The 23019-nt window shown below is 44.1% G+C and overlaps 1 protein-coding gene across 2 annotated transcripts in view; it reads left to right on the forward strand.

The window, feature by feature from the left end:
- The window catches only part of LOC129811519 (disks large-associated protein 2-like), a 100559-nt gene extending 78055 nt beyond the window's left edge, over positions 1-22504 (forward strand). For both annotated transcript variants that reach the window (XM_055862892.1, XM_055862893.1), the window contains 5 exons: positions 6351-6436; positions 6624-7066; positions 7176-7267; positions 9928-10083; positions 11921-22504. In XM_055862892.1, the coding sequence (XP_055718867.1) occupies positions 6351-6436; positions 6624-7066; positions 7176-7267; positions 9928-10083; positions 11921-12127 (984 nt within the window). In that variant the 3' untranslated portion in view covers positions 12128-22504. The remainder of the gene's footprint in view (positions 1-6350; positions 6437-6623; positions 7067-7175; positions 7268-9927; positions 10084-11920) is intronic.
- Positions 22505-23019: the final 515 nt, after the last annotated feature.

Consider the following 23019-nt stretch of genomic DNA (forward strand, 5'->3'; position numbering starts at 1 on the left):
CCGTCATATTTTTCGCTGTGATGAGTCTCGTAGTGGCGTCGAATATTATATTCCTTCAATACCGAAACTTGTTGCAAACACACCAAGCACGAAGGTTTTCCGTGCATCTCTGTAAATAAATAGGACGTGGTCCATTTTTCTTTGAAAATTCTACACTCCTTATCTACTTTTCTCCGTTTGGATAACGACATTTTGGCTAATGAGGGTGTAGCGGAGAGGTAGAGACCAAGGTATTAACAACGTCGTAACAAGCAGCAGATGGCGCATTGATACCGTCTGCTGTTTTCAGTCTGTCTCAGTGATGCGGCTTGTCTTCTACTCTGATGGAAAGAGTGCGCCCCTTAGCGGATAATCCATGAATTGCAGCAAATTAAAAATATTAATTCCATGTCTTTTATGCATTTTTTCCACTTTCAAATTATCCTGCGGGCCTGATCGAACCTCCTTGGGGGCCGGTTCCGGCCCGCGGGCCGTATGTTTGACACCCCTGCGCTAGAGCCTTCCGCCAGACAGGATCAGCCAGAGCCTTCAGCCAGACAGGATCAGCCAGAGCCTTCTGCCAGACAGGATCAGCCAGAGCCTTCCGCAAGACAGGATCAGCCAGAGCCGTCCGCCAGACAGGACCAGCCGGAGCCGTCCAGCCAGGACCAGCCAGAGCCGTCCAGCCAGGACCAGCCGGAGCCGTCCAGCCAGGACCAGCCGGAGCCGTCCAGCCAGGACCAGCCAGAGCCGTCCAGCCAGGACCCGCCAGAGCCGTCCAGCCAGGATCCGCCAGAGCCATCCAGCCAGGACCCGCCAGAGCCAGCCAGCCAGGATCTGCCAGAGCCAGCCAGCCAGGATCCGCCAGAGCCAGCCAGCCATGATTCGCCCAAGCCAGCCAGCCAGGATCCGCCAGAGCCAGCCAGCCAGGATCCGCCAGAGCCAGCCAGGATCTGCCCCTCAGTCCGGTGCTGCCCCTCAGTCCGGTGCTGCCCCTCAGTCTGGAGCTGCCCCTCAGTCCGGAGCTGCTCCTTAATCCAATGGGGTTTATATGGAGGGTGGTCATTGGGAGGAGGCCAAGGAAGCGGGGTTTGACTATGGTGGGGTGGGGACCACGACCAGCGCCAGAGCCGCCATCGTGGACAGACGCCTTCAGAGCCGTCTGCCAGACAGGAGCTGCTAGAGCCGTCCGCCAGACAGGAGCCGCTAGAGCCGTCCGCCAGACAGGAGCCGCTAGAGCCGTCCGCCAGACAGGAGCCGCTAGAGCCTTCCGCCAGACAGGATCAGCCAGAGCCTTCAGCCAGACAGGATCAGCCAGAGCCTTCCGCCAGACAGGATCAGCCAGAGCCTTCCGCAAGACAGGATCAGCCAGAGCCATACTAAGGCAGCCGGGGTTTCACGTGTGTTTTGTTGTTGTTTGTTCTTGTGTCAGTGTTCCGCCACACAGGACTGTCACGGTAGTTATTTTGTATCGCATATTGTTGCTGTTAATTATTAAATCACTATGGAAACTAGCCACTCTGCGTATTGGTCCGATCCGTCTCGCCTCTCCTCGTCCGAGGAGGAGGATTACGACTGCCGTTACACATGCATGTCAGTCTCTCTTGGCTAAGATTCGAGGAGAGACTGACTGCATCACTTCTTTCTGTAAGAAACATTCATGTGTTGAAAATTCCAAATTGTTTGCATATTCAACTTACACACAGCACTGCCACACACACTTACCCCACCAAACATGTCACCAGGGGTCTTTTCACACTCCCTAGGGACAGAACAAATTCAAGTAAACATACTGTATTATACAGAGCCATGAGTGCATGGAACTCCCTTCCATCTTATATAGAGCAAGTGAACAGCAAACCTGGTTTCAAAAAACAAATAAAGCAACACCTCACGGCACAATGCCTCTCCCCTATCTGACCTGCTTGTTGTGTGTACCATATGTACTGACATGTACATGTAACTGATAGATGGACACATAAGCACACTACATGTTATTGTTTTCAATGTATGTAAATTGTTAAGTATTTTGTCTGTGATGTTTTTTTCGTTGTGTCAGACTCTAGTAAGACTAGCTGTCGCCAATGGCATTGTCTAATAGCATCGTCCTAATAAATCAAATCAAATCAAATTACTCTCAATGGTCACCCTCTTCTATCCTCCTGTCTTTCACCTCTTTCTATTCCCTCTCTTCTTTTCTCATTCTCCTCTCTCTCCTTTCACAACTATCTATCTCCACTTGTCTCTTTGCCCATTCTTTCTTTCTTTCTTTCCCTCTCACTCTCTCTCCTTCTCTCTTTCTCTCTGTTTCTCTCTATCTCTCCCTCTCTCTCCTTCTCTCTCTGTTTCTCTCTATCTCTCCCTCCTCTCCTCCCTCTCTCTCCCCCCAGGCAGGGTTTGTTTGTGGAGACAGGTGAGTCTCAGTCCCTCAGAGATGATCAGGCAGCCCATCCTGGGTGATGAATGAAGATTTGAAATAGCTGAGCTGAATGCCGCGCCGCTCAGCGTGGTGCCTTGCTGTGTTGCATGCCACGCTACCCAATCACACTACCCGCCGTCTCCCCAAATCTGCTCACTAACGGACCCCTGATTCACCACACTCCTAATCAGATGCAGATACAGAATAATAGATAGAATTGCTGGGGAGAGTAGGCAGAAGGAGAGAGAAGGAAGAGAGGGTATGGTAGGTGACAGAGAGAAAGAGAGAGAAGGAAGAGAGGGTATGGTAGGTGACAGAGAAGGAAGAGAGAGAAGGAAGAGAGGGTATGGTGGGTGAAAGAGAAGGAAGAGAGGGTATGGTGGGTGACAGAGAGAAAGAGAGAGAAGGAAGAGAGGGTATGGTAGGTGACAGAGAAGGAAGAGAGGGTATGGTGGGTGACAGAGAAGGAAGAGAGGGTATGGTGGGTGACAGAGAGAAAGAGAGAGAAGGAAGAGAGGGTATGGTAGGTGACAGAGAAGGAAGAGAGGGTATGGTGGGTGACAGAGAGAAAGAGAGAGAAGGAAGAGAGGGTATGGTAGGTGACAGAGAAGGAAGAGAGAGAAGGAAGAGAGGGTATGGTGGGTGACAGAGAGAAAGAGAGGGTATGGTGGGGTGACAGAGAGAAAGAGAGAGAAGGAAGAGAGGGTATGGTGGGTGACAGAGAGAAAGAGAGGGTATGGTGGGGTGACAGAGAGAAAGAGAGAGAAGGAAGAGAGGGTATGGTGGGTAACAGAGAGAAAGAGAGAGAAGGAAAAGAGGGTCTGGGGGAGTGACAGAGAGAAAGAGAGAGAAGGAAGAGAGGGTATGGTGGGTGACAGAGAGAAAGAGAGAGAAGGAAGAGAGGGTATGGTGGGTGACAGAGAAGGAAGAGAGAGAAGGAAGAGAGGGTATGGTGGGTGACAAAGAGAAAGAGAGAGAAGGAAGAGAGGGTATGGTGGGTGACAGAGAAGGAAGAGAGGGTATGGTGGGTGACAGAGAAGGAAGAGAGGGTATGGTGGGGTGACAGAGAGAAAGAGAGAGAAGGAAGAGAGGGTATGGTGGGTGACAGAGAGAAAGAGAGGGTATGGTGGGGTGACAGAGAGAAAGAGAGAGAAGGAAGAGAGGGTATGGTGGGTGACAGAGAGAAAGAGAGGGTATGGTGGGGTGACAGAGAGAAAGAGAGAGAAGGAAGAGAGGGTATGGTGGGGTGACAGAGAGAAAGAGAGAGAAGGAAGAGAGGGTATGGTGGGTGACAGAGAGAAAGGGAGAGAAGGAAAAGAGGGTCTGGGGGAGTGACAGAGAGAAAGAGAGAGAAGGAAGAGAGGGTATGGTGGGGTGACAGAGAGAAAGAGAGAGAAGGAAGAGAGGGTATGGTGGGTGACAGAGAGAAAGAGAGAGAAGGAAGAGAGGGTATGGTGGGTGACAGAGAAGGAAGAGAGGGTATGGTGGGTGACAGAGAGAAAGAGAGAGAAGGAAAAGAGGGTCTGGGGGAGTGACAGAGAGAAAGAGAGAGAAGGAAAAGAGGGTATGGTGGGTGACAGAGAGAAAGAGAGAGAAGGAAGAGAGGGTATGGTGGGTGACAGAGAGAAAGAGAGAGAAGGAAGAGAGGGTATGGTGGGTGACAGAGAGAAAGAGAGAGAAGGAAGAGAGGGTATGGTGGGTGACAGAGAAGGAAGAGAGGGTATGGTGGGTGACAGAGAAGGAAGAGAGGGTATGGTGGGTGACAGAGAAGGAAGAGAGGGTATGGTGGGTGACAGAGAGAAAGAGAGAGAAGGAAGAGAGAGACAGGGGGTAATGGAGAAGGAGAGGCAGGAAGGCCTGAATTACATTGGTTTTCAAATTGGATCCAATGATGTGTGTAAAATACAGAAGCACTTTCGATTAGTAATGGCTGGCAGTGTGAATGTCTACATCTATTGAAACATACCAGACGTGCCGCATGCAACACCAAAATGCAGCAAAACCTCCTACAAAGTTTCCCTTTAAACTGTGCAGCTAGTATTCGGCCAGTGTGGTAAGATCAGTTTAAATTCACCTGCATCGTCACAGACCTCCTAGGCATGTACAGTTCAGTAAAATTCACCTCTGGTACTGAAGCCTACAACCCTATTGATTGGCCCATAGTTTGACCTTTCACTCCTATACTCAGAAATGACCACAATCTTAATCCTTAGCCTTTGACCGTTTGGGCGCAGTGTTTGAGTTTTGACGCCTTACGTTCTGGGGGCATTTATAGTGTGCTGCGTCGATATTAGGACAGCGTAAGAATGGATAATGTAGCAGGATCTTACTCTCACTACCTACTGTAACTTACTACCTGCCTTAATCTCCATATGCTGATGCCTACAGTTTCCAAGGTTTCCACACCTGAGCTGTGTATGCGTGTGTGTGTGTGCGTAGCGTTGTGTGTGTGTTCACCAAACCAGGTGTTGCTTATTTTTTCTGTCTCTGCCAGCACACTTTGAACATTTCCCAGGCTCCCCTAAATCTCTCCCCTCCTCATCCATCATAGAGCAGCAGCCCATTCTGTCTCTCTGAGGTGGATTTTGCTTTGTGCCTTTAACAGAAAGTAATGGAGGTCACCTGGACCAGTAGCGACTCACCACTGATTACCTTTCTGGGAAAGAAAAGGAGGATTCAGAGTGCTCGCTGCCTGAATAGAAAAGTGTCCCTCCAAAAATGTCACTGTTTGTACCAGGCTACTCTGCAATGTAGCAAGCTTGACATTTTACTAGACATATGCACAATTCTCTGTTCATTGCAAACCACTTAAAGCTAAAAAGTTATTCATGTGAGTTTGGAGCTTTTAAGGCTCTCAGACAGACAGACAGGCAGACAGACAGACGTTCTATCAGGACTCTGCCTGCTTCAGCTGGATTCCAATGTGTGGTCTTTCAGAGCGGAGGAGGATTCAAATGTAGGTGAATAGATGTTCAAATTACCCTGTTAATAATAAAGTTTAAAATTAGAGGTCTACTGCTCACACTTGTATTACTCAACAGAGAGACAGCATGTCAGTGGGCGTCACAAGGACTAAATCGAGCTACCACACACACCACACACTTCTACCTCCCAGATATTACTAGTCCCTGCTGACTGTAGGCTATATGCAACTGCACTGTAAAGGTTTTGTTGACAGTACAATGTTTTCTTTCTGACTCGAACAGTCACAGGATACATGTTTTTGTGTGTGAAACAAGTTCATGGAGAAAGATCGGATTAGAAAAAAAGAGATAGACAGGGTGCACATGGACCATGTGTGAGATAGATAAAGAGAGAGAGAGAGAGACAGAGAAAGAGGGAGAGAGAGCGACAGACAAAAAGAGAGAGAGAGGCAAAGAGAGAGAATGGCAGAGAGAGAGAGTGTGCGAGACAGACAAACAGACAGACAGACAGACAGACAGACAGACAGACAGACAGACAGTAAGTCCAAAAAGGAAGTAGAGGATCAGTGCTGCTAGTGCCATTCAATCAGGATCAGCAACTCTCAGGACAAACAGGGATCAGTCTCTACCATCCCTGGCCAGCACCATCCACCCAGTACCATGCTTCAATGAACACTAACAAAGACCTGTCTGTCAGTCTGTTACACAACACCCCAGGCACACTACACATGATCACACCTCTCCACACCCTAATTAGTTTTTGTAATGTTTTTTCGTTTTTTTACTACCGTCCCTGTGTATCTCCAAAACGGCTGCTTGTTGTTGGTATAAATCACTGTGTTGTGTGCTGAGGGTGTTGAAGAGCTAGTTGTGTTTGGTTGAGTTCTCTGCCTCTGTAAATCACACTGTAGTTATGTTCTGACAGGCCGCTTACAGTTGAGGAGGCACAGCACGGGACCAATAACCCCACGGACGTCTGGGAGTGGTCATAATGAGAACACTGTTGCTGTTTTATTGTGTTGCATTAGGTGGAAGCAGCCACCGACTCGGAGTCAGAAACCAAAGGATCGAGGGAATACCATTCTGTGGGGATCCAAGTAGAAGAAGACAAAAGGTAAAATGTTGTTTTTCATACATTCCTTTTCTTATCCCATTTCTGTAACAATGGCTTTACTACAGGCCTAGCCCAGTGTGTCATTACCAAAGTCACCACCAGCCTTTCATCTTTCTCTCTGTGTGTGTTAGTTTACAATATCCCTTGTTAGCCTGAATGTTTGCTTTCCCTAATCTGTGTGTCTCAGAGGGCAGGGCAGGTTGAAGCGCTCCAACAGTGTAACAGCCTCCGTTCAGGCTGACATGGAGATGGAGGGGTTTCCCACCATGGAGGACAAGGGCCTACAGTTTGGAGGGGGCTTCCTAGGGGGCCACTCTGAGCCCAGCACGCCTACTCAGTACGGAGTTCGCACCGTCCGCACCCAGGGCATCTTCAGCTACCGGGAGGACTACCGGACACCCACGGAGCCCCCCAGCCCCCAGCAGACCTCCAGCGAGACCACCTGGCAGCTAGAGCCCCCCTCTCCCAGGGAGCCCTCAGCATCGTCTGGAGAGTCGGGCCGGGTGTCCCCCGCCTTGCGGAGGGATGGAAGCTGGTTCATGCAGCTGCTCCACGCAGAGACCAAGAGGATGGAGGGATGGTGTAAAGAGATGGAGGCAGAGGCAGAGGAGAACGACCTCTCTGAGGATAGTGAGTGGGATAGGAGTCAGAATGTACAGTCAATTAGGAAATATTTTCTTCCATAGAGACTCGCAAGACTTTTAGGTAACAGATGATGAGTTGATTTTCTGTCTTTCAGTCCTAGGTAAAATCAGGAGTGCGGTGGGCAGTGCTCAGCTCCTTATGTCTCAGAAATTCCAGCAGTTATACTGGCTTTGTCAGCAGAACCTGGTGAGTAAAGTCATTGAAACATTGCGTGTGTCTGTGTACATACAGTTTGTGAGTGTGTGTTAAAATAAATACAATACCGGTCAAAAGTTTAAGAACACCTACTCGTTCAAGGGTTTTCTTTATTTTTGCTATGTTATACCTTGTAGAATAATAATGAAGACATCACAACTATGAAATAACACATATGGAATCATGTAGTAACCAAAAAAGTGTTAAACAAATCAATCCTTCAAATAGCCACCCTTTGCCTTGATGACAGCTTTGCACACTCTTGGCATTCTCTCAACCAGCTTCACCTGGAATACTTTTCCAACAGTCTTGAAGGAGTTCCCACATATGCTGAGCACTTGTTGACTGCTTTTCCTTCACTTTGCGGTCCAACTCCTCCCAAACCATCTCAATTTGGTTGTGGAGGCCAGGTCATCTGATGCGCACTCCATCACTCTCCTTGTTGGTAAAATAGCCTTTACACAGCCTGGAGTTGTGCTTTGGGTCATTGTCCTAGTGAAAAACAGTAGTTTTTCAGATAGTCCCAAGCCCAACAGGTCAGAAACTATTGAATTCGCCATTGAGTGTGAAAAATACAAAATAAGAAATCTAGTACTTCTGAGATGACAGCATCTTGAGGTGAACAATAAGAGACTGTGAATTTCCGTGTCACCAATGACGCATTCACAGCTCTGACTAGAATACTGAGACGACCCTCCTTTAAATTAAGAACTATCTACGCAGTCCACTATCTCTTCATATTGGTTTACCTCTATTCTTACTCCTCTGTATTGATCTCAGCCAAATAGCCAAGATTTGAGATTAAGCCGGTCTGGACAAATTGTACTGCTATTTTTTGCCATATGCAGCAGAAATGGCAGCATTCAGAAAATACTGAAAAGTGCACAGGGGATTATTTAGTTTGAACTAGTCTTTTATATAGAGTTTTTCTGCCTCTGTTTCCCAGATAGACATTTTCCAAATAATACTGCATAGACTTTCAGAACATGGATTTGAGTCTATTTCAAGAAGTGGCATCTGGCAAATAAGAGGCTTAAGGAGATGTCTAATTGTGCTTTATTTGTATTTCCCCCTTTTCTCTCCTGGATAACTTAAGCCTAACTTGAACAAGCTTCCAAAGACAAACGAAGACTCATAAAATGTGCATTACAGTGGCTTGGAAATAAAATTACATTCAAAAAGAGACAAATAATTAGTAGGAAGCCTTTTGTCATAATTTTGATGTTACAAGATTGACTTTAGATGCAGTATAACATTAGCTAGCTAGCTACGCTTGAGGGGAGGCCACTGGATTTTAGCTGGCTAATGTTACCATTGCTAGCAATTTTTTACGAACTTTGCTAGCTAATGACAACATTGTCATTTGTCTAAAGTAAATTTGATGACATGATAATGCTGGCAAAGTTGTTTCTACTAAGTATTTGACTACTTTAGCAATGTAATCATATTTCCAGGCACTATAGTGTAATTTAGACAAAATAGTAGTTAGCCTCCGTCCAGAATGACTGGGATAATCACCACTTTAGGGCACCACTATGGCGCCGCCGATGGAGGATGGCTTATTAAGAACGTTCATAACAATGTCATGACGCAACCGAGTGACGGAGGTGCAATCTATCAATACGGCAGCCGCATACTTTATGAATTATAGAACTACTAAAGCTTTGCCTGGTACTGTATGTATGTACATGTGTACTGTATGTATGTACATGTGTACTGTAGCTCTTTGCACCACTTTATAGTGACAGTGGCCTAAGCTATTGTATTAATAACGTGCAATTACCATTTACCATGTACGACACATGTAGTTCTGAACACTTATTAAGTATTGCTTAATCTTTTTCCTTTCTGAGACCTTCCACTTTATTAACTTCATTGTAATTCAAAGAGTGACCCAAACCTTTACTTCAGAGCCTATATATTTAGATCTACATTCAGAATGCAGCAGTCTGAAACTCCCCCAGACAGTTGGCTTTGATATTGTTGTGCCCTCCAGCTATCCAATATATGGAGCACATCAAGTCACTGAATTAATGGGGGAAGATGGTAAGCCGGGGTCCAATGGGATGCTATGGATCTTATTTCTCAACTCTTAACTTCATAACAGAGTTGGAGATTTAGGCTATAGTCTCACTAGTATCGTCTGTGGTGTCAATAGTGTGTCTGAGACACTGGAGCTCCAGCTGATTGGGACTTTGGTCGATGTGATGTGATGAATAAGACTGACTGGCAGTGAATGAAATGTGAGCCCTCTTCATGATTTCCCATCCTCATGGGGGTTAGGAGAGATTGCCATGGATCACATTTTGTTGTGGCTCATTATAATGAAGTGTCCTCCAAGTCCAATAGTCTAACCATGAGATGACAATTGGAGAAAAAAATGAAATTATTGTATTTTTGAAGTTTGACCTTCCTGCTACCATGACTTTGCTGAAACTGTTTTATTATTATTTTAAATATACCATAAATCCTTGCTGTTTTCTGCTGTTAGAGTTCTGATAATGACATCTAGTGGAAGTTATCAGAAGTGCAATAAATAATTTACAGTCTAACTACACTGTTTTTAAAGTGAACATAGAATATGATCTCGGTCTCAGGCCTAAAGTAATTGTAATTCAGGCACTGATGTGGTCATCTATAACCCCTTGCAGGACCCCAGTGCCATGCCCCGCCCCACCTCTCAGGACCTGGCTGGATTCTGGGACCTCCTGCAGCTGTCCATCGATGACGTCACCACCAAGTTTGACAAGCTGCAGCAGATAAAGAACAACGACTGGAGGCCCATAGAGAAGAGCCCTGAGAAGAAGGTGGGTAGCACTGAGGTATAGAGAATACAATCTATTCTTATTCTGTTGTCTATGGTGGGTATTCTCAATGACTGGTGAGACACAGACACAGAATTAGAGTCATTGTATTTCTATGGAAACAGATACAGCTACATATCACACAGTCAGAGCCTTATTAGAGAGAGATGTGAGATTACTCAGAGCCACATTGTAGAAGTATGGAGTGGTGCTCTTCGTTATGTGAGGTCAAATGCTTCTTATGGCTGCAATCCCGTTAACGAGATCGAAATGACAACAGCCAGTGAAAGTGCAGGGCGCCAAATTCAAAACAACAGAAATCTCATAATTAAAATTCTTCAAACATACATGTATCTTATACCATTTTAAAGGTAATCTTGTTGTTAATCCCACCAAAGTGTCCAATTTCAAATAGGCTTTACAGCGAAAGCACCACAAACTATTATGTTAGGTCACTGCAAAATCACATAAAAACAGCAATTTTTCCAGCCAAAGACAGGAGTCACAAAAAGCAGAAATAGAGATAAAATGAATCACTAACCTTTGATGATCTTCATCAGATGACACTCATAGGACTCCATGTTACACAATACATATATGTTTTGTTCGATTAAGTTCATATTTATATCCAAAAACCTCAGTTTACATTGGCGCCATGTTCAGAAATGCCTCCAAAATATCCGGAGAAATTGCAGAGAGCCACGTCAAATAACATAAATACTCATCATAAACTTTGATGAAAGATACATGTTTTCCATAGAATTAAAGATACACTTGTTCTTTATGCAACCGCTGTGTCAGATTTCAAAAGCTTTACGGCAAAAGCACAATATTCAATAATCTGAGAACAGTGTTCAGCCACAAAAGGAAGCCATACAGTTACCCGCCAAATTGTGCAGTCAACAAAACTCATAAAAAGCATTATAAATCTTCACTTACCTTTGCTGATCTTCGTTGGAATGCACTCCCAGGACTCCCACTTCCACAAGAAATGTTCGTTTTGTTCGGTAATGTCCATCATTTATGTCCAAACAGCTATTTTTGTTAGCGTGTTTGGTAAACAAATCCAAAGTCAGGAAGCGCATTCACTAAAAGCAGACGAAATGTCAAAAAGTTTCGTAACAGTCAGTAGAAACATGTCAAACAATGTATTGAATCAATCTTTAGAATGTTTTTAACATAAATCTTGATTAATGTTCCAACTGGAGAAGTACATTCACTTCAGATGTGCGATGGAACAGAGCTCCCTCTCATGTGAAAGCGCATGGTCAGAGCATGGTCAGGTCATGGTAGACCTGACTAATTCCTGTCTCCTTCGGCCCCACTTCACAGTAGAGGCATCAGACAAGGTTCTACAGACTGTTGACATCTAGTGGAAGCCGTAGGAAGTGCAAACTCATCCATATCCCACTGTGCATTCAATAGAGGCTGGGTTGAAAAGAAGTTAAGAAGTTAAGCACCACAGGGTGTCATTGACATGGTGCTTAACTATGCTGATTTATACCACTGGGTGTCATTGACATGGTGCTTAACTATGCTGATTTATACCACTGGGCGTCATTGACATGGTGCTTAACTATGCTGATTTATACCACTGGGTGTCATTGACATGGTGCTTAACTATGCTGATTTATACCACTGGGTGTCATTGACATGGTGCTTAACTATGCTGATTTATACCACTGGGCATCATTGACATGGTGCTTAACTATGCTGATTTATTTCTGATCACTCAAATGGATGATATTTCAACTACTGCTTATACATGTTGAATTACAGAATAGTTTTTGATACAGATCAGATTTTGGTCTAGTTCGTCTCTCTTTCTTCATGTGCCCAGTTACCACCTGCCGTACCAAAGAAGTCCATGATCGGGAAGAGAGGCGTGACGCGGGAGAAATCCCTGGATCTTCCAGACCGCCACCGCCAGGAGGCACGCAGGAGGCTGATGGCGGCCAAGCGTGCAGCTTCCTTCCGTCAGAACTCAGTGTCAGAGAGAGCAGACAGCATCGAGATCTATATCCCTGAGGCCCAGACTCGCCTTTGAGAGGACTGGGACAGGGGTCAGGGGTGAGGGGCGTCTCCCCCTTCAGACTTCCCCTCAACTAGACTCTCCTTTAACTAGCCTTTTTCTAGACTATCTACTGTACACTTCCCTCCTTTATCTGTCTCCTCATGACAGTCATCATCTTCTGAGTTCATCTCCACTCCAGTCCTCGCTAAGTACGATATCACAGAACCCCTCATCCATTACCAAATATGTATTAGTAGATGTACAGAACCAGTCAACAGTTTGGACACACCTACTCATTCAAAGGTTTTCTTTATTTTTGCTATGTTATACCTTGTAGAATAATAATGAAGACATCAAAACTATGAAATAACACATATGGAATCATGTAGTAACCAAAAAAGTGTTAAACAAATCAAAATGTATTTTATATTTGAGATTTTTCAAATAGCCACCCTTTGCCTTGACGACAGCTTTGCACACTCTTGGCATTCTCTCAACCAGCTTCACCTGGAATGCTTTTCCAACTGTCTTGAAAGAGTTCCCACATATGCTGAGCACTTGTTGGCTGCTTTTCCTTCACTCTGCGGTCCAATTCATCCCAAACGATCTCAATTGGGTTGAGGTCAGGGGATTGTGGAGGCCAGGTCATCTAATGCAGCACTCCATCACTCTCCTTGTTGGTCAAATAGCCCTTACACAGTTGGGTCATTGTCCTGTTTAAAAACAAATCATAATCCCACTAACCGCAAACCAGATGGGATAAAATCAAATCAAATCTTATTGGTCACATACACATGGTCACATACACACAGATGTTAATGTGAGTGTAGCGAAATGCTTGTGCTTCTAGTTCCGACTGTGCAGTAATATCTAACAAGTAATCTAACAATTTCACAGCCCAACAATTACAGCCCGACAGGATGCTCTCGATTGTGCGTCTGTAAAAGTTTGTGAGTGTTTTCGGTGACAAGCCAAATTTCTTCAGCCTCCTGAGGTTAAGTGGCGCTGTTGCGCCTTCTTCACCACGCTGTCTGTGTGGGTGGACCATTTCAGTTTGTCCGCTCCCTCTGCTGTTTCCTGAAGTCCACGATTATCTCCTTTGTTTTGTTGATGTTGAGTGTGAGGTTATTTTCCTGATACCACACTCCGAGGGCCCTCACCTCCTCCCTGTAGGCCGTCTCGTCGTTGTTGGTAATCAAGTTGAGTTGAGTTGGAGGCGTGCATAGCCATGCAGTCATGGGTGAACAGGGAGTACAGGAGAGGGCTGGGAACGCACCCTTGTGGGGCCCCAGTGTTGAGTATCAAACATTGCTCATATTTCTTGGTTTCCTACCCTTACCACCTGGAGGAGGCCCGTCAGAAAGTCCAGGACCCAAATGCACAGGGTGGGGTCGAGACCCGAGGTCTCGAGCTTAATGACGAGTTTGGAGGGCACTACGGTGTTAAATGCTGAGCTGTAATCGATGAGCAACATTCTTACATAGGTATTTCTGTTGTCCAGATGGGTTAGGGCAGTGTGATGGCGATTGCGTCGTCTGTGAACCTTTTGGGGCAGTAAGCAAATTTGAGTGGGTCTAGGGTGTCAGGTAGGGTGGAGGTGATATGATCCTTGACTAGTCTCTCAAAGCACTTCATGATGACTCAAGTGAGTGCTACGGGGCGATAGTTGTTTAGCTCAGTTATCTTAGCTTTCTTGGGAACAGGAACAATGGTGGCCCTCTTGAAGCATGTGGGAACAGCAGACTGAGATAGGGATTGATTGAACATGTCCATAAACAAACCAGCTAGCTGGTCTGAGCATGTTCTGAGGATGCGGCTAGGGATGTCGTCTGGGCCGGCTGCCTTGCGAGGGTAAACACGTTTAAATATTTTACTCACGTTGGCTGCGGTGATGGAGAGCCCGCAGGTTTTGGTAGCGGGCCCTGTCAGTGGCACTGTATTGTCCTCAAAGCGAGCAAAGAAGTTGTTTAGTTTGTCTGGGAGCAAGATATCGGTGTCCGCGACGGGGCTGGTTTTCTTTTTGTAATGCGTGATTGACTGTAGACCCTGCCACGTACGTCTCGTGTCTGAGCCGTTGAATTACGACTCTACTTTGTCTCTACACTGACGCTTAGCTTGTTTGATTGCCTTGCGGAGGGAATAGTTACACTGTTTGTATTCGGTCATGTTTCCGGTCGCCTTACCATGATTAAAAGCAGCGTTTCGCGCTTTCAGTTTTGCACGAATGCTGCCATCAATCCACGGTTTCTGGTTTGGGAATGTTTTAATCGTCACCGTGGGTAAAACATCACCAATGCACTTGCTAATAAACTCGCTCACCGAATCAACGTATACATCAATGTTGTTGTCTGAGGCTATCTGGAACATATCCCAGTCCACATGATCAAAGCACTCTTGAAGCGTGGAATCAGATTGGTCAGACCAGCGTTGAACAGACCTGAGCACGAGCGTTTCCTGTTTTAGTTTCTGTCTATATGCTGGGAGCAACAAAATGGAGTCGTGGTCAGATTTGCCGAAAGGAGGGCGAGGGAGTAGTAGCAATGATCCAGAATGCTGCCAGCCCGGGTCGCACATTCGATATGCTGATACAATTTAGGGAGCCTTGTTTTCAGATTAACTTTGTTAAAATCCCCAGCTACAGTAAACGCAGCCTCAGGATATGTGGTTTCCAGTTTACATCAATCAATCAAGTTTATTTTATATAGCCATTCGTACATCAGCTAATATCTCGAGTGCTGTACAGAGACCCAGCCTAAAACCCCAAACAGCTAGAATGCAGGTGTAGAAGCACGGTGGCTAGGAAAAACTCCCTAGAAAGGCCAAAACCTAGGAAGAAACCTAGAGAGGAACCAGGCTATGAGGGGTGGCCAGTCCTCTTCTGGCTGTGCCGGGTGGAGATTATAACAGAACTATGCCAAGATGTTCAAAAATGTTCATAAGTGACAAGCATGGTCAAATAATAATCATGAATAATATTCAGTTGGCTTTTCATAGCCGATCATTAAGAGTTGAAAAACAACAGGTCTGGGACAGGTGGCGGTTCCATAACCGCAGGCAGAACAGCAGCAAGGCCAGGCGGACTGGGGACAGCAAGGAGCCACCACGCCTGGCAGTCCCGACGTATGGTCCCAGGTCTCAGGTCCTCCGAGAGAAAGAAAGAGAGAAGGAGAAAATTAGAGAGAGCCAAGATTTTCAAAATGTTCATAAATGACAAGCATGGTCAAATAATAATCAGGAATAAATCTGTTGGCTTTTCATAGCCGATCATTAAGAGTTGAAAACAGCAGGTCTGGGACAGGTATGGGTTCCGTAACCGCAGGCAGAACCGTTGAAACTGGAATAGCAGCAAGGCCAGGCGGACTGGGGGCAGCAGGGAGTCGTCATGCCCGGTAGTCCTGACGTATGGTCCTAGGGCTCAGGTTCTCAGAGAGAGAAAGAAAGAGAGAACGAGAGAATTAGAGAAGGCATACTTAAATTCACACAGGACACTGGATAAGACAGGAGAAGTACTCCAGGTATAACCAACTGACCCTAGCCCCCCGACACAAACTACTGCAGCATAAATACTGGAGGCTGAGACAGGAGCGGTCAGGAGACATAGAGTCCAATGAACTTCTTTCAGGGCCGTCGAGGTGTCTGCTTGGCGGGGGGGAAAAACACTGCTGTCATTATAATCAAATTGAATTCTCTTGGTTGATAATGCGGTCGGCATTTGATTGTAAGGAATTCTAGGTCAGGTGAACAAAAGGACTTGAGTTCCTGTATGTTGTTATGATCACACCACAACTCGTTAGTCATAAGGCATACACCAACGCCCTTTTTCTTACCAGAAAGATGTTTGTTTCTATCTGCGCGATCTGTGAAGAAACCGGGTGGCTGTACCGACACTGATAACGTATCCCGAGTGAGCCATGTTTCTGTGAAACAGAGAATGTTGCAATCTCTGATGTCTCTCTGGAAGGCAACCCTTTCTCGAAATTCGTCTACCTTGTTGTCAAGAGACTGGACATTGGCGAGTAGTATACTCGGGAGCGGTGAGCAATGTGCCTGTCTACGGAGCCTGACCAGATGACAGCTCCGTCTGCCCCTTCTGTGGCGCCGTTGTTTTGTGTCGCCTACTGGGATCCGATTCATTTTCCTGGGTGGTGGTCCAAATAGAGGATCCGCTTCAGGAAAGTCGTATTCCTGGTCGTAATGTTGGCAAGTTGACGTTGCTCTTATATCCAATAGTTCTTCCCGGCTGTATGTAATAAGACTTAAGATTTCCTGGGGTAACAGTGTAAGAAATAATACATGAAAAAAAAATACTGCACAGTTTCATAAGAACGCAAAGCGAGATGACCATGTCTGTCGGCGCCATGTTGCTAACTGATGGCGTATCGCTGCAGAATGCTGTGGTAGCCATGCTGGTTAAGTGTGCCTCGAATTCTAAATAAATCACAGACAGTGTCACCAGCAAAGCACCCCACAGCATCACACCTCCTCCATGCGGAGATCATCCATTCACCTACTCTGCGTCTCACAAAGACACGGCGGTTGGAACCAATAATCGCAAATTTGGATTATCAGACCAAAGGACAGATTTCCACCGGTCTAATGTCCAGTGCTCATGTTTCTTGGCCCAAGCAAGTATCTTCTTATTATTGGTGTCCTTTAGTAGTGGTTTCTTTACAGCAATTTGACCATAAAGGCCTGATTAGGGCTATCTTCTGTATACTGTACCACCCCTACCTTGTCCCAACACAACTGATTGGCTCAAACGCATTAACAAGGAAAGAAATTCCATAAATGAACTTTTAACAAGGCACACCTGTTAATTGAAATGCATTCCAGGTGACTACCTCATGAAACTGGTTGAGAGAATGCCAAGAGTGTGCAAAGCTGTCTTTTTTTTTTTTTTTTTTTGTCATTTAGCAGACACTCTTATCCAGAGCAACTTACAGTAGAGTGCATACATTTTATTACATTTTTACATACTGAGACAAGGATATCCCTACCGGCCAAACCCTCCCTAACCCGGACGACGCTATGCCAATTGTGCGTCGCCCCACGGACCTCCCGGTTGCGGCCGGCTGCGACAGAGCCTGGGCGCGAACCCAGCCCAGCCTGGGCGCGAACCCAGAGACTCTGGTGGCGCAGCTAGCACTGCGATGCAGTGCCCTAGACCACTGCGCCACCTGGGAGGTCATCAAGGCAAAGGGTAGCTGCATTGAAGAATATAAAATATATTTTGATGTAACACTTTTTTTGGTTACTACATGATTCCATATGTGTTATTTCATAGTTTTGATGTCTTCACTGTTATTCTTCAATGTAGAAATAATAAAGTTAAGAAAAACCCTTGAATGAGTAGGTCTGTCCAAACTTTTGACTGGTACTGTATACATATATAAAAATTGATTCATCATTGGTTTATCTTCTCCTTGGTTTCCCCATGAGTTGTTATTGTTTGTTAGTTTAATAGTGTTACATGACGGAATACACAACTTCAAAAGCTCTCATTGAATCATCCTGGAACGGTAAGTCTGTATTTTTCAAAATGTGCAAAGTGCAGCTTTGAAACCTACCGGCAACTAGAGAGAATGCAAACCCAGTTACAAATTGATGACTGCAACTCTTGGAAACCCCTGCAATTATCCTACTTTTGTTTCCAATTGTGCTCATAAGCTAACAATCACACATGATTGAAGTGAACCTACTTGAAAGTGCTAGTGCTTGAAATACCTCAACTGTGCATACCACACTGTAGCTTCTGACCAAGGGACAGGTCATCCCTTCTGAAACGTCTGTTTTGTGAAATCACAGTAACCTCTGGTTTGGTCAATGTTGTCAATGTTGGAAAATGCAGCTTTCTACCAAGTCAGGTAGCAGTCAAAGGTTCAAGCGAGCCTCACGGTAGAAAATGTTATTTAAAGATTTCTGAATCAAGCTCATTACCTTTCTCCATTCCAGACTATCCCCTAGAGTTCCCGATACTGTTGACATTTCACATGTAACAACATTTACTTGAAGCAGACAACATGCAAAAAACATTTTTCACATAATATCATTGCAGTGGGGGAAGAAATGCTGTGGAACGTTTGCATAGTTCTTTAGATCAAATATATACGTAGAATAATGCACTTTTGCACTTCTTATAATTCTCTGATTTTAAAGGGAAATGTACAAAGTTCACAACACTATTGTTGTATTTGAATTGCAAGAGAGTAAATTAGTATTCTTAATCACATGGTTGATTTTTCACCTCGTTTCTCCATCCCTTCCTACATATCATGTCGCATCAAAAAAGTACTTCTGTAATTTTTCCCCTAGATGTCAACCCGGGAATAACAGTTTCTAAACAAACAACACTCAAACACACAGGAGTGACATATTTTCGTTGATGAGAACAAAGCTATCTATTGTTGATTATCTACCAGACACGCGCGGTGTGTGACTGTTTGGGACTGTAGCACGTTATTACCTTGTAGCGGTTACTCCAAAAGGTAATAATGTAAAACAGTCCCAGAGTGAAGAGATATGAGGGAAGAATAATGCTTTTTGATCCCCGGCTGATAGCAAAGACATGACAAATGTGAAGTTGGAGAGACTTGAGTTGTTCTCTTGTGTCTGGATGGTACTGTAGGGAATATGAGTCATTGTTAAACTGGGGTTATTTTCCTCTCTCACAGCTCAGACATGCACTCCAGGGGCCTAATATGATTCTGTGATGTAGACGTTGAGGGGACTGTAGGGTCCCTGGGTAATAATGAGACAGAGAATGGCAGTGACCAGGGTATGGATCAGTTCCCATAAGATGCTTGAGGAGGCCTGAAAAGCCCTAGAGCTAGAGTTGTTGGGGTGAGGGATGACGTGTGTTGATTTGAGGGGCACTTTTGGAAATTCTTTTTCTGATTCAATGCACTGTAGTGGTTATGAACCAAGTCAGTGGTGTTGCTTTTTACTTAGTCGATCCAGTACTGGTTAAACAATCAATGCAACACTTACAGTAGCACTCTCTTAGCTATTTGATACAGCTCAAGTCTGAAATATCTATTTTTGTGACTGAGAAAATGATAATTGTTTAGTTTTGCTAATAGGCTGCCTACACCTGGCTTCTACTGTAACTGATCCAGAGAGAGAGAGCGGGAGGGAGGTAGGGAGGGAGAGAGGGAGAGGGAGAGAGAGGAAGAGAGAGAGAGAGAGAAATATTCGTTATATTGCAGTCAGTACCTTTCAGCAGACTGGAGTCCCTTTGTGTTCTGTTTGGGTTGGAGGATCGGTCTTGTTGTGGCACTTTGTTGATGGCTTCAAGAACATGGGGTAACTGGAGGGTCACCGCATCTCCAAGTCCACTCGTCTATCGCTCCGTAGAGACATGACCCAACTGTTACCCCCTTAGTGGTCCGACAGTAACAGTGTGGCTCAGCAGGGACACACACGCACACACACACACATACTTTAATCTCTGTCATCCTAAAAGATCAGGTTTTGATAGCCTTGTCCTGGGGGTCAGTTCAATTATAGATGTTTGGGAACAACACAAATCAGATGGAAATTATGACTTGTTATGCAGCATATCACAGTTGGTTGCGGGATACAGAAAATAGTTCGATTTTTTTTCAATATCATATCATTTCATCTTTACCTCATTTGAATCAGTTATCTTTCTCTTCCATGGCTTAATTTTGTATCATGACTAGTTAGTATAGATTAAGCGAGTGTGAATGTGGAAACATTCCTTTCCATTGTGAGTGAAGATCTGGCTTCTGTCTGCATAAATCTATCTGAGTGATGTGATGTCATATCGTTGGAGGGAGGGAACCAACCTAGCCAAAACTACAGTGCTGTAGCTGCAGTGCACCCTTGTGTGTCGTGCAGGAAGCCAGGATCTGTGTTGGCAGGTTAGCAATGTTCCCCTGCTGTTCCTACAGTTGTACGCAGACAGACGTGCAGCAGTGGCAGAGAAAGACTCACACGGACACATGCTGACCTAGGTGAGGCTGGGATCTCTGCTTTGAAGTCTAACCGCTGTTGTTCCATCATGCTGCAAGGCTGTTCTGTAGTTATAGAATCTGACAGTGTTGGTGAGCTTTTCTCATATACTGTAGTATGTGATGACAGAGAAAGGGGGGCTTACGTAAGTGACATCCCTTAAAGGTCCTTGGAAAGATCAACCAGACAGCCTCAAAGGTCCTTGGAAGCAAAAGTGCTGATGATTGTACTCTACTGCCTCTACTGTTGAAGATGACAGGGTAAAGTACATAGTGATCACAGCACTGTATGGCTTATATATATCTGGTTTGTTTCAATATCAGCCCTGGCATCCCTGGAGGATACACACTCTGACATGATCTCTGCTTCTTTTACAGTGTGTCACTGAAATGACAGAGGTGTGTGTATACTTATATGCAAATTCATCAGGGTTTGTGTGTGTGCGTGCAAGAGTGTGCATTTGCTTTTATGAGTGTGTGCCAAATATTGTAACTTTCCTTCTCTATTGTTTGCCTTGATGGGACAGCTGTCCTCTACTTGGTGGTTCCTAATCTACAGTACAATTTCCAGTTGGATTCCATCCAGACAACCCTCAATACTCATAGAAGCATTATGAATGGTGACATGGCCTAAGGTATGACAAGTAGCCCAGGCAGAGAGCTAGCAACTCAGATTGAAAGCTCAGATTCAATCTAACCACAATGGATTTAGCAGCATATTCATGCATAACTTAGATTTTTTTTCAATTCTTTATATGTCTGTGTGATGAGTGTTTGAAAGGTCGAGGAAATAAAAAGTGGAATACAAAAATGTACAAGGAGGATCGGAGGAGTTATAGTGGATGTTCAGTATTGAAAAGCATGCTGCATATGTTTTACTACCATTCCATTCATGAGAAGAATTCGTTCTGTGCTCTGCATTTGAATTACTCATTATAGAGTTACATTTTATACATACCACTACCAGTGCCATTTATAGAATAACAAATTGTGCCATATTCTAAAATCGTATTCTCAATCCTGCCACAGACAACCATTGGTTCTCTACTGTTGGTTTACCTTAGTCCAGATCTATTTAGGGTAAACTGCCTACATTTGTTGTACCTGTAAGTATAACAGTGCCAATTTAGTCCATTAGATGGCGCCCAAGTTCTTTTTTTCAGTTATTAATGTATAATTATTTTTAACATGGGATTTATAATATTGTTTTCCCTTGATTTATTACACCATATCCTTTCCATGCCCACATATTATTTCCACTGTATGTCCAAATGGGTAACCCTTGCAGAACACACACAACCAGACAGTTCTAGTCATTCAGCTATAACCAGCCAAACAATGAGACCCTGTGTTTTTCCAGGCTTTAATCAAATCAAGTCAAATGTCTATGGGACATAGTGTCAGCTGGTGTGGTTGAGGGTGTAAAATGACTGCTCATTGGGTATGAATTCAGAAGGAAACAAAGTCTCTGGTAAATGTGGCATGTAGTTTGTTTTACATTTGATTTATTTTGTCATCTTCATTTTGACTATAGATAAAACAGTCTGAAACTGATACCACAGATTAAAGTAGTATTTTGTTTAGTTTCATTCTAATGAAGGCAGCAGAAAAATAACTGCAATATTCTTTAAGCAAATGTAGAACCCCCACCTACTGTACTTTACCTCTTTCCCCAACATGTTTCATCGGTGACTAGGACAGTTCCTCTTCATCGATGGCCACACTACTGGTTTGGCCTTGTTTTGTCTATCTGCTTTGGAACACTACTATTTATGAGGGGTCTTTTTCTTGGCAACATCTTGGAGAAAACACGAAGATGACACACTGATACACCACTTCCTGGATCTCGGAAAGTGAAATGACTAGACAAATTCAAAAGGTAGTTATTTAGCTAAACTATTTTCATCTCTTGTATATCATATCTATAGTGAGGATGAATATAATGCCAAATATTATTTATTTGTAAAGAAATATATATAATAAATATATTAATATATGATATATGCCTCATTGAAACAATTTTTTGGGCTTTTACTTGTGTTTTGTTATCAATTTGTTACTTTGTTCGGGTTATTTTGATAAACTGTTGTGATAGCATGCAAAATACTGATACTGAATGTATGATTTGTTTATTCATTGTCTTTTTGTATTGACACTGTTACATTGATATTTGTATTTGTTCACCTGTTCAGCAAAGATGCATTTATATATGTTTTATATGTTGAAATGTTTACTGATTTTGTTGTTGTTCTTTTTTTTAATCTCTGTTATTTTAAACACATCACAACTGCATTTATTTTTTTTTACAAACATTTTACAAATTAACACTTTGAAGATTTTGCCTCTTAAAAGTAGTTTAATCATTGCTGATATCATCTGATGTAAATACTTCTGCAATTAATTTTTTTATGAAAAACATTTAAAAGTTGGAGAGGGACTGGGTGGTGTCTCATTATTTGCTTTTCTTTACTCCATTTAAACTAGTAAATAGGCTGTGGCAGTGTAATTCAATAATTCACTAATTACTGATCTATATGACAACAATACCTCAAACATTGCAGATGAGATGCCATCACATGATTTAGGGATTAATAACATGATGTTTTCAGGGCTAATAGAAACACAGTAATACACTTGCCTGAGTAGTGTTGACCAATAGGAGAGCAGGGAAACTCATAGGGTGGGACTTCCTGTTTTCTTGCCAGGGCCAATAGAAACACAGTAATACACTTGCCTGAGTAGTGTTGACCAATAGGAGAGCAGGGAAACTCATAGGGTGGGACTTCCTGTTTTCTTGCCAGGGCCAATAGAAACACAGTAATACACTTGCCTGAGTAGTGTTGACCAATAGGAGAGCAGGGAAACTCATAGGGTGGGACTTCCTGTTTTCTTGCCAGGGCCAATAGAAACACAGTAATACACTTGCCTGAGTAGTGTTGACCAATAGGAGAG

The sequence above is a fragment of the Salvelinus fontinalis genome, chromosome 15 (genome assembly GCF_029448725.1).
Source record: "Salvelinus fontinalis isolate EN_2023a chromosome 15, ASM2944872v1, whole genome shotgun sequence".
Classification (NCBI taxonomy): Eukaryota; Metazoa; Chordata; class Actinopteri; order Salmoniformes; family Salmonidae; genus Salvelinus; species Salvelinus fontinalis.